We start from the raw sequence: 12738 nt of genomic DNA, 5'->3' as shown, positions 1-12738 counted from the left end.
CTACGGAATGGTGTCATAACCTGGTCGTTGTGGAGAAGCCTAATGGTACTCTACGAATATGCTTAGATCCTAAAGAATTGAATATAAATATAAAACATGAACATTTTCTCATTCCCAAAATTGAAGATTTTTGTTTTGTTATGAGAGCCATGAAGCATTTTTCAGTCCTGGATTTAAAAGAAGGATTTTGGCAGCTAGAATTAGATGCAAAATCCAAAAATCTTACTGTTTTTAGCACTTCATTTGGTTGCTATCATTTTAATGTGTTGCCTTTCGGTGTAAATATAGCACCTGAAAAATTTCAAAAAATTAATGAAAAATATTTTGAATGTCTGCCAGGATGTTTTGTATATATGTATCGACGATATTTTAGTAGGCGGTCGAACAGAAAAGGAACACGATGAAAATTTAGAAAGAGTTTTGCAGCGAGCTAGAGAAATAAATGTAAAATTTAACCCTCATAAGCTGCAGTATAAAGTAGAGCAGGTAAAGTATTTGGGACACGTTGACTCTAAGGATGGGTTATCACCTGACCCAGAAAGAATAAAAGCTATTCAAGGAATTAAAAATCCTGAGAATAAAAAGGATTTACAAAAAATTTTCGGAACTTTGAATTTTTTAAGATCCTTTGTGCCTAATTTTGCGGAAATAAATGCACCTTTAAGAGAATTGCTTCGCAAGAATGTAGAATTTGTTTGGACGGAAAAGAATTCTCAGATTCTTAATGAAATTAAAGATAAGCTAGCAAGGGCTACCTCCTTGCATAGTTTTTCTCCTAATGAACCTATAGTTCTTCAAACTGATGCATCTAAAAATGGTCTAGGGTGTTGCTTATTTCAAAATAGAAAGCCAATATGTTTTGCATCAAAGAGTTTAACAGCTACAGAAGTAAACTACGCACAGATAGAGAAAGAGTTTTTAGGCATAGTTTATGCGTGTGAAAAGTTTCACGCGTATATCTACGGAAGAAAAGTGACTGTACATACTGATCACAAGCCATTAGTGTCTATTATGACAAAAGAGCTGAGTCAAATTCATTCCACAAGGCTCCAGAAAATGAAAATTAAGCTCCTCAAATATGATTTAGATGTACAGTATGTACCGGGCAAGTTGCTTCACGTAGCAGACCTATTGTCGCGAAACTTTTTAGACGATAATTCTATAAATATGGATAGTTCATTTAGAGATTGTGTACACTCTGTTAACTTGAGCGAGTCTAGAAAAGAACAATTTAAAATAGCTATTCAAAATGACAACATTTCACAGTCTATTATACAACACTTTAAACATGGTTGGCCAAAATCAAAACATGCCTTATCACACGAATTACAATTTTATTGGAATATTAAAGACCACTTATATTTTGAAGATGGATTACTTTTCTATGATGATCGCATCTTTGTCCCACAAAGCTTAGTGCAAGAAATGCTTAGTATTTTGCATGAGTCACACATAGGTGTTAGCAAAACTAAAGCAAGGGCTAAACGAATTTTATATTGGCCCATGATGAATCGAGACATCGAAAATGTAGTTTTTAAATGTCGCACTTGTGAAAAGTTCAGAGCTAGCAATAGCCACCATAATTTAATTCCACATCCCATTCCCACTCATCCTTTTCAAAAAATTGGTTGTGATTTACTTGACTTTGGAGGTAGATCTTATTTGATATTAGTAGATTATTTGTCTAAATGGTTGGAAATTAAATCTATTCCAAACAAAACTGGAAGCAGTGTTATAATCGCACTTAAAAAGATTTTTAGTACCCATGGAATTCCGGAAGTGGTGGTTTCGGATAACCAACCGTTCAGTTCCTATGAATTGAAAAGTTTTGCTAAAAGTTGGAATTTTAATTTTAGTTTCTCAAGCCCTCGTTATCCACGATCAAATGGTTTAACCGAAAAAGGAGTTCATATTGCAAAGCAGATACTTCGAAAAGCATGTGAACAGGGTACTGATGTTCACACTGCTCTGTTAAAATATAGGTCAACTCCTCTTTCAACTTTAGGTTATTCACCCTCGGAAATTTTAATGAGCAGAAATTTAAGGACCAAACTTCCCATAAGTATTGAAGCGTTACAGCCTAAGATAATTTCAAACATCTACCAAAAATCTTATGAGCATCAAATGAAATACACTCAAGCTCATAATTTGGGAAGGAAAAGAAGTGAGGTAAACTTTAGTAAGGACGAAAATGTAGTCTTCAAAAATGGAAATTCTTGGGAACCAGCAAAAATAGTAGGCAAACATTTCTCACCGCTATCGTACATAATACAAAATGAAAACGGAAGGAAAATCCGGAGAAACACTGAACATATAAGAAGGTCCTTCCATCCTCCTTTAATTTATGATCGAACCTCTACTCCCATTGCTGCAGATCGATCAGATACGGTTTCAAATAAAAACATGAGAACTTTACAACAATCAACTAAACCACTTGAAGTTAAGAAAATCGAGAAACCAAACAATGCAACTTCAACAAATCGATCGGGTTATGTAACGCGCTACGGTAGAGAAATAAGAAAGCCAAATATTTTCGGTTCAAGCTTATAAATTTTTAAGCCCTTTTCAAAAGGGGAGATGTTATATTTATAATTTATTATTGTTATACATAAATATTATATTGCCCTTCTGGCAACTCCTAAAATACTTAAGTACATAATATGTAATAATATAAATATGTATGTATGGTATATCATATTAAAAATGAATAAAAGAGAACATAACGAAATCTAACCTCGTCTTTGATCGACGTATAGAACAGCAGTGAAGGCGGCTTATTTCATCAATGGAACAAAGATGTCGGGAAGTTTTAAAGGAAAAAGGTTTCGCAACAAGGTATTAAAGATAAATATAAGGTAAATGATATTATTAGTTATAAATTTTATAATAAGATATGATTTTTCTATTTGTTTCTAATTAGTTGTCCACCAATAAACTCTGTGTTTTCGCAGAAACTGCCATATGAAATAAATGTTATGTTTGGGAAACATTGTTTTAAGTTTAAAAAATATATTTTGAAAAAAAAAAATACAGATACAACTTTAAAAGTGAATTCAATTTGTGTTTCTAATTAGTTGTCCACAGCTGTATATAGTAGTATAGAAAACCCTTTTAACTGCAACACCTATAGAGGCATCAGTCTACTTAACATCGCTTACAAAATCTTCTCTGCAGTAGTATGTGAACGTCTAAAGCCCATCGTGAAGAACGTGATAGGTCCTTATCAGTGTGGTTCTAGACCTGAAAAGTCCACAGTCGATCAAATATTCACATTACGGCAGATCCTGGGGAAAAAAAACCAAGAACATCAAATGGACACCCACCGTATTGTTATCGATTTATGGCGGCATATGACAGCATCTACAGGGACGAGTTGTATAGAGCCATGTCTACTTTTGGTTGCTCCATAAAGGTTGGAAACAACTTAACAGAACCTTTCGATGTATAAAACAAGGTGATGAGCTGTCGTGGGCAGAGTTCCGAAGTCAACACTAGAGTCACTATCTTTCAAAAGTTTGTCCAATTACTAACATATGCATTGACATAGTCGGAAGAACTCAGCCTGATGTCAATGGAGCTATTTTGAGTATATCGAGCCAGAGGTGGCAAAAATGGGTTTAACGGTTAATGATGGCAAAACAAAGGACATGTTGTCGTCAAGTAAGGACTTCCAAAACCTACGTCTCGGTCAAAACATCACTATCGACAGACGTAACTTTAAGGTAGTCAAGGACTTTGTCCACCCAGGCTCCTCTATAAACCCAGAAAACAACACCAGCGCTGAGATCAAACGAAGAATAAATATTGCTAACCGCTGTTTCTTTGGGCTAACAAAGCAATTGAGTAGCAAAGACCTCTCTCGAGGGAGTTTCGATTTATAAGACCCTCATCGTCCCCGTCCTGCTATACGGTGCGGAAGCATGGACTATGAAAAACAGTGGGTGAAACCACCTTGAGCCGTTTCGAGAGAAAAGTTCTTCGTGTGATCTACGGTCCGTTAGCATAAAAGGGGAGTGGAGGAGAAGAGGGAACACGAGCCTTACGGGCTCCACAGCAACGACTAAGCTGTGTCACGTAGAGCGCATGGAAACCAATGCTCCGGCCCGGAAAGTCGAATCCACACCCACAGGACAGAGCAGTTGAGGAAGTAAGAGCGAAACTGGAGACATCTCGCTAGGGACCAAGCTTGATAGAGAAGTTTGTTGGGTAAGGCCCTAGTTCACACAGGACTGTAGCGCCACCTTAAGTAAGTCGTGGCTACTACATAAACAGATTATGAATTACGACATGAAAGTTGTGTTAGATCCACACTTTTGAAGATTTGTTAATATTTGATGTGCTGGAATTATCGTAAGACACTGGGAAGATTAAAAAACACAAATTTTCGCCAGGTGCTTTTTGTTGGTATTTTTGTCTAACCATATGGGGTTCTATCAGTCTCTTATTACGTGACGCACATTTTATCAATCAACTTGTGATAGGAATAGAAATGACAATATCCGACAAAATTTGATTGTTTGCAAGGTTAGTTTCCCTTTAAGAACTTCCTTTAATATAAATAGCTTCTGCATTGCAATAAACTTGTATTCGTTATAACTTTTTCTTCGTAGACGCAACAAAATCGACCAATGATCGATTTATGTAATTTGTTTAAAGAAATTAATAAAAATTTAGTTATGAAAAAAACACTTCCATTTTCATTATTAAATGTTCAAATTTCTTAATGTAATAAAAATCGTGCTTTTAAGTTTACAATGCCTTTAAGAGCCAAAAAGTTATTCATTAAGGTGTTGTAATATTGAAAACTATTTTGCTTCTGCTACAGTTTTACTACTGTGCACTCAAAGGGTTTTGAATACCCTTCTGATTTTACAAAGTGCAAGCAATTAAAAAAGAAGAACATGGTTAGAAAGCAGTAACGGATCCGGCGAAAATATTATAGCCTGATAAATCGTTTCACATTCATATAGTGCGGCTAAAAAAAAAATCTCTGAACGTCCAAAAGTGAACTCAAGAACAAACAGAGAAGCATTCCTTGTAGTAGGGGTATCTTGGTTGAATTGCTTGAGGAGAGGAATGCAACTGGCTATAAGAGCATTGTTAATAAAAATAAAGATAAACTATTAAAGCGTTAGACAAACTTCGCCTATTATTTTAGAGCTCCCTTTTGCGACACAAGTTGTTATATGGAATTTGAAATCGACCTTCGGTGCTTTATAGATATTACAGCTAGATCGGAAGAGTAATAAAACTTCTTGAATCGTTGGAGAAACCCTTAAAGCTTAGCATCATCTTTAGTGATGTCAAATAAGTGATCACACGACAAAATGGTATGTGATGCACATTCCTAGAACTGATAACTGTGAGGCTTGTTGAAAGTGGCATAAGGAGTTAGTTAAACAGAATTAAATTTTCAAAGCATAACATTCTGAATGGCCTGTGACTTCCAATTTGACAATACTGTCAAGGTCAGAATCTAATGAGCTTATCGTACGCTGCCGTTGGAAGTTCAAGCCCAAAACTCAAAATGTGAATTTAACCCCTTACTACATGATTTTTTTTTTCTTCATGAAAAAAATATATGTGATAGTTAATTATAATTAAAAAAACACGTGTTTCAGGAATTTAGATTTTTTTGAGAAAAAAGTGGAGAATTTTGCGATTTCCGGTTTGGATCATATATGGCACATTGAGCAGAAATGGAACAAAACATTTTTCAATAAATTAAATCAACTATTAATTCAAAAAATTATGTAGTATGGAATATCGTGAAACAGTTTCTTTTCTCATTCAAACAAAGATTTACTTTGCATTTTCGGCACTCCACATAAGATCTTCCAGGGCAGTCTGGAACCTTACACCGCTGTCTTGTGGTCCAAACAGGAAGGTGATCTAATTGATCTAATCGAACGTCCTGCGATGGCATTATGGCAACAGGTCCCTTCAATTTCTTCAATTGTAGATTATTCTCCATGACATAAGAGGGTCGTCCACGTTTGTTTGTTGTACTTGGTTTGCTGGCATGACATAAATCTTCGGCTACCGCGCCCTTAAAATCTGCTAGTGGCAGCCACGCCTCAGAACCATCAAGCGTTCGTCTGTACAATAGCCACGCATTCACGGCTGTCATGTCGATCATGTGGTAAAGTTTTTTTTGATCTAATTTGTATTCTATAGTAGCCAAGAAGAGCATCCAACAGATCAACTCCACCCAAATGCCGATTATATGCCATGACAGCCTTTGGACATGATACAGTTTGGTAGCTCTTTTCTTTTTTGTTAAAGCCTTGGACTTCAGAAGACGGTTTGCTGCCGACATATGTCAAAGCAAGGTTCACAATTCTGTTGTCAAACCATGTTACCACAGAAATATCCAGGTTATCAATTGTCACCAGTTTTTCCACAGTTGCACCTCTTCCTTTTTTTTCAATTCCTTTTCGCTAGGAACTTTATATCCCGGAATCCGATTGGCTTTTATTGTTCCTAGCGGTAAAATCGCTTTCTTTGCAAGATAAGTCAACAGCGGTTATGGCGTGTACCAGTTGTCAAAGAATAATTTGTAGTTAAATCCGTCGGGAATAGTTCTCGCCAGTCGAACAACAACGTCACTGGATGTACTAATCTTTGGTAAATCGGTTACCAACTGTACATGTCCTTGGGCTCCAGTATAAGGTTCAAAGTCGTAGCTGAATCCAGAGCTACCACTGAGAACAAAATTTGTTTGGGTTGTATTGCCGCATAGATGATCTGCTTTTGGTTGGTATGATTTGTTCATCTACTGCCATATACTCTTCTCTAGGAACAGTAAGGAGTCTCTGCCTTGTTTGGTCCAAGAATGGTCTTATTTAGTGAAGGTGATCATATACTGGTTGTCCTTTGCGTCGAGTTGGTGTTGAAATGTATGAATCTTTTTATTTCTTCGAAGCGGTTACATGCATTTACAGAGTATATTTTTGGAACCTAGACTTTCATTCCAATAAAACCTAGTTGATGGTAACTGTACGATGGACATGTACAGGCATATTCCAACAAACTGTTCAAGTTCCATTGCTGTAATATGGGCAATCTTTTCGGGACGTTTTTCACAGGAGTATCGGTTAGTTTCTTGCTCTATATATTTGAACATTTCGTCTATAAACAAGTACTTGTAGAATTGTACTGTCGTATCACCTGTGAATGTGGTTTCATGATCACCTTTTTCCAAAAACCCATCCCGCCATCGTGGTTTTTCAGCTCTCGCACTTCTTGAGGGAGGTATCATCTGGGATAGAGGAATATTATCCTCTAATTCCCAATCGGATTCATCAGACTCTGGAATATATAGAGGCGAAAGATTTTTGTTCACCTCGTGCTCATCATCCGATAGATCTTCGTCACTGCTGTTGTCGGGAAAATTTTGGATAGTAGTATGGATACCTCCGTAAAACCGATTTGGGTCCATATCTGAATTCTGTAATGTTCGTATATAAATAACTACGAAAACAAAATATGAACATTTTTTAACTCTACCTTACTTCCACTTAAAAAACTGCAATTTTATAAAAAAATAAAAAAATATACTTTTATAGTAATCCGTTATACGTGCAACGTATTCCAATTAAATTATCACGATCGTTTGATTCCTATTGTAAATACAATTCCTTATTTATGAATGCCCTTGTTGTACATAACCTAGGGCAATATACTCGTACAGGAAGTCGTAAAATAAAATAATTAAAAAGTAATTAGGGGTGTTGCCAGCAGTTTGTTTTTTATGGAACACGTAAATATGTATGAATTTAAGTAAAAAAAAATATTCAACTTTTGTGCTCTTATTGCATGTTGGTTCAAATGAACGTATATTTCTGCATGGTGTGCCATATTTGATCCAAACCGTTTTTTCAACTTTTAATTACTTGTTACTTCATAAAATCGAAAAAATTCACATTGTCAATAATATTTATATTATTTTCTTTACTGGTACATTTTTTTTCAATCACTACATTTTATTTTTATATTTTTTATACAATTTTGAATTTCTCAAACACGCATTTCTCCTACTGCACCCTTTGTGACGAGTTTGACGGAAAAAGAAGTTGCCGAAACTCGTTCACAGATGGCGTTTATCTATAAAATTTAGAGCGTTTATGTTATTAATTTCACACTGTATGTACAAAACAACAGAATTAGTTGAAAACTGGAAAATATCGACAAAAATACGGTTTGGCTCATATATGAGCCACCATGCAGTAAAGGGTTAAAAACGAATACAACATGAAAATTAAGTAGATAAGAGTTTCAGACAAAACATCATTTATAACTTGGATAGGAAATTTAGCCAAAAATGATATTAATTAATTTGTGTATGAAAACAATTATTCAAAACTAAAAGCTATTTCCAAGGCCAAATAATTACGAGGGGCGTTCAATATATTCTCGGTATCGGGGTGAAGCTGTGGTTATATATATAAATTGACTTATTTATCAAGTTATACTATTATTTTAGTGCATTCATGTAAAATTTCATATAAATATGATTATTATTTACCGTTAAATCTCTATTTAAACAGAATCATAATGGCAACTGAGACGATGATGGTGAAAATTGAACATCGCGCTGTAATTAAATTTCTCACTAAGCAAGGAAAAAGTCAAAAAACTATTCATTAAGAAATGGTGGCAGTTTACCAGGGTTCCGCACCTTCATTATCAACTGTGCAAAAGTGGTCAAGTGAGTTCAAGAGAGGCAGAGAGAGAATTGAAGACGACCCCCGGCGCCCCGGCTAGTGCTTGTACGGGAGAAAGCATCAAAGAAGTCGAAAAACTTGTTTTTGAGGATGCCTGAATAAAGGTGAAAATGATGGCAGAGATCACCAAGCTTTCGACTGGTACCATTCACACCATCCTTCATGACCATCTTAACCTTTCAAAGGTCAGTGCAAGGTGGGTGCCACGAATGCTCACAGCGCATCAGAAAAAAGTGAGAATCGCATGCTGTAGAGAGCTTTTGGAGATGTGTAGTGAGAACGCGGACGGTGTTATGCATCGGATTGTTACTGGGGACGAAACATGGGTTCACCACTATGACCCTGAAAGCAAACAAGAGTCCATGCAGTGGTATAAAAAAGGAACAGACCCCCGAAGAAGTTCAAAGTCACTCCGTCTGCCGGGAAGCTCATGGCCACAGTTTTTTGGGACTCAAAGGGAATCTTACTCATTGAGTACAAAAAAAAGGTGAAACCATCAACGCCAAATTCTACGCTTCCACTTTGCATAATTTGCGGGAGGAAATTAAAAAGAAAAGACGGGGTAAACTCGCAGCGGGTGTGTTGCTTCTTCATGACAACGCTCCTGTTCACAAGGCGCGAGTTTCCAGGGCTGCTGTGCGAGATTGTGGTTTTGAAGAAATTCAACATCCACCCTATAGTCCAGACCTTGCCCTTAGTGATTACTTCCTGTTTCCGGATTTGAAAAAATGTCTTCGTGGAAAAAGATTTTCGGATGATGAAGAACTCAAGTCGGCAATAAATGGGATTTTGCAGGAAAAGAGGAAACTTATTTTTTTGAGGGTTTAAAAAAGCTTATCTCAAGATGTAACAAATGCATTGATGTTAGGGGAGATTATATTGAAAAATAAAAACAATTTAAATTGAATTCGCATTTTCCTTCATAGCGATACCGAGAATATATTGAACACCCCTCGTATATCATGATCAGGGAATACTTAAAAAATGTCCCTTAACAATCTAAGAATTGTATTCTCTTTCCTTTTTTTCTACGAAATAGTTACCCAACTTGTTTTGCTCGAATCCAAAATAAATATTATTTGTTTTTGCATCAACTTTTCAAGCAACAGCAAAACAAAACATTGCTTCTTCTTTAAAAACTGATTTGTAGGGTAGGTAGCATAAAGTCTTCATTCTTTAAGGAATAAAACAATTTAAAAAGTGTCCTTGAATCCTCAAAACTCACAAATACAAGAAAAGAAATGTTCATGAGAACGATTCAATATAAATCCAAGTAAAATATTACAATATTTCAATTGCAAGTCTCCAAGTTTTTTTCTTTTTTTTTTTAATCCACTTACCAGTGCACCAATATATTTTCTCCCTTATCCAAAGCCGAGCTGATGAATTCTGTGCATTGGTCCAAATGATGTAGAATATCCTCCTTTGGCATATCGGAAACTATACAAAAGAAGAAAAAAACATCTTACATGAATAATTTTGAAAGGAATAAGATGACGAAGGAGAAGAAGCCCGATGTGATGAATAGAGGCAATCATTGGAAAGATATTAATGTCAACTAGGTATATAGGTGCATTTATAATCATGGATGCCTACTTTCCATTCATCACACAGCGACTATAAAAAAAGATAAGGAATTAACTCACTCTGCACATATTTTGTTGTTAGAAATGAAACTTGCTGCATATGAGAAGGGAGCGGCACCGAATCTAAAGTAAGTATATGTGTGATCTTGTGCGATTTTAGTGTTTCCATGTTTGTTGCAGATGTAAGGTTCCCTGAAATCAACACATCATACAAAACAAAAATCAAAGTAAAATTTACCTCAAAACCAACAAAAATAAGTAAGAAAACAATGCACAATGTATTACCTAAGAAGAGACCATTTTCGATTTCGTCCATACTAACTGGCCCACCATCAAAATCTTCTCGATAAAGATGCCCGGTGTCCTGTCGTGATTTTCGCGATGAACTCGAAGTAACTACGATTGCCATTTTTGTTCAAATAATTTTCCGATGGTTTTTACAAAACTAAACGAACTGTTCAGGTTGGAAGCTGGTTTCAATATAGAGCTGAACTTAAAAAAAAGTCCAACCCAATGTCACAATATGAATTTATTTGCTGATTTTATTTTGTTTTTGAAGTTACGTAGGAATCGGAAAGTATCCAATGCGCAGGAACCAGAGTCGGCAGTTGTTTCTTAATTCCGGCAATCCATTTGAAATTGTCAAAGGCAGCTGATGATGTTGATAAATATTTTATGCACGAGGAGCCCATGTCCGTTCGCAAAGAGAGCCTCAATCCAAAGATGAGAAACACTTTTATTAATATCGAATGGAACCATTAAAATTTCTTGAACTACAGAATTTTAAATATATTCCATTTCTGTACGAAATACTTTCAATTTTACAAAATAATAACAAATAGAGGATTTGGTGCGATCGTGTTCCATATAAGAGTTTTAAAATATTTGTTTTTTAAAGTTTATTAGTAGAAAGAAAAATGTTCGTGCAAACCGCACGAAGTGTTGGGTTGGCGGCGGCTGCTATGAAATAGCGGGAAAAATATCAAATTTCTTAAAATCAGTGCTGCCAATCTCCAATTTCGTTCTATGAATTAAGTCCTGTACATACTCAATTGTTTCTCTTTTAGGCTTGGTGCATACTATGTTCAGAATGTTTAAGAAACCATTCTGTGGATACGGCAATCTTAGCTCGTGCAGTATTTTCTGACTTAAACTTTGTGTATAAAGCCTCCAATACAACATTGCGGCTACGGCGAATATTAACAAAATTGTTTTATAATAGTTTCATAGGTTTTATATACAAAAATTATATATAAGAAGAAATAAAACAAAAATGAAACACAAATAAGCTTTGTATATATATTTGAATATTAATAAAAAATATTAGTAAAAAAAGTCAGGTTATTCCTTTTTTTTTCAATCAGAGCTAGCGCTTCTGAATAATGTGACCGAGCTAGCGTCACTTTAATTTCGTCAGAGGTCTGATACAAATTTAAAACAAATCAGGGTTTGATATTTGGAAAAAGATTTGAAATATCAAGTGAGGTCTTGCAAAACCAAGGGAGGTCTGGAAATATCAAGGGAGGCCTGGAGATTTCAAGAGAGGTCAGGAAATATCAAGGGAATTGTGGTGATCTGAAATAAATACACATTCTATTTCAATTTTGAAGATAATCTTAATTTTAAATATAACTATAATTTTGTTCATCAAATGAAGTTAAGCCTAGAAGGAGACATTCATTTTAAAACTTTTTCTTAAAAAAGATTTTTTGTACAATTCCCTTATTCCTAAAAAGGCAAAAAGCTACACTATCTTTAGCCATTTGTCCGTTTTTTGAAATAACCAAAATGAAGGAGAGCAGAATTGTAGGTTCTTATAAAGTTGTTTCATTTGGGTTAATACATTATATCTATATTTATAGCAGATCTGAGTACATTATATAGATTGTCTTTTACAGAACATACATACGAAACTTGAACCCCAAAAGTTGAACCTTAGAGGGTTTTCTGAACGTAAGATAAATTAATTTATTCTTGATCTAGATCCGTCAAAGACAAATTTCAACTGTAATTGTGTTCCATTGTACAAAATAAATTGATTTATATTTATTTTAAAGTCATATCTGTAGATTTGGATTTTTCAGCTCGTCTCTGCACCAATACTAAAACAATTTGGGAATTTCACAGCTCACCACACTCGTTGACGAGGTCACTCTATTTTAAGCGCACCATACACAGTTCAACTCAATTGTCAACTGAATCAAATCAACTGTAAATCAACCTGTGTGCAGCGTTGTCATTTCATCGATTTGACAGTTGAATGGTTGGTTGAAGAAAAATCAAAAGATTTTAATTTTTTTGAAGTTGAATGTAAAGTCCTTTAACTGAATTGAACTGTATGTGGACGAGTTGGTTGATTTGCTGTCAAAATAGCGTCAGTCGAATTTTTGAATTTAAACTTCAAGCAAGTTGATCTATTGCTAAAA

The 12738-nt window shown here is 35.2% G+C and overlaps 1 protein-coding gene across 3 annotated transcripts in view; it reads right to left on the bottom strand.

Annotated features, from left to right (window-relative positions):
* Positions 1–11277, bottom strand: part of LOC129945537 (dual specificity protein phosphatase MPK-4) — a 172917-nt gene extending 161640 nt beyond the window's left edge. For all 3 annotated transcript variants that reach the window (XR_008781501.1, XR_008781500.1, XM_056055343.1), the window contains exons 1-3: positions 10598–11277; positions 10373–10504; positions 10067–10166 (exon numbers count right to left, since the gene is read on the bottom strand). Coding sequence is in view for 1 of the 3 variants with exons in the window: in XM_056055343.1 (XP_055911318.1) it covers positions 10067–10166; positions 10373–10504; positions 10598–10721 (356 nt within the window). In the remaining 2 variants the exon portion in view is untranslated. The remainder of the gene's footprint in view (positions 1–10066; positions 10167–10372; positions 10505–10597) is intronic.
* Positions 11278–12738: the final 1461 nt, after the last annotated feature.

This window comes from Eupeodes corollae, chromosome 2 (genome assembly GCF_945859685.1).
Source record: "Eupeodes corollae chromosome 2, idEupCoro1.1, whole genome shotgun sequence".
NCBI lineage: Eukaryota > Metazoa > Arthropoda > Insecta > Diptera > Syrphidae > Eupeodes > Eupeodes corollae.
The sequence above is the reverse complement of the archived record's forward strand: the minus strand, read 5'-3'. Positions and strand labels throughout refer to the sequence as shown.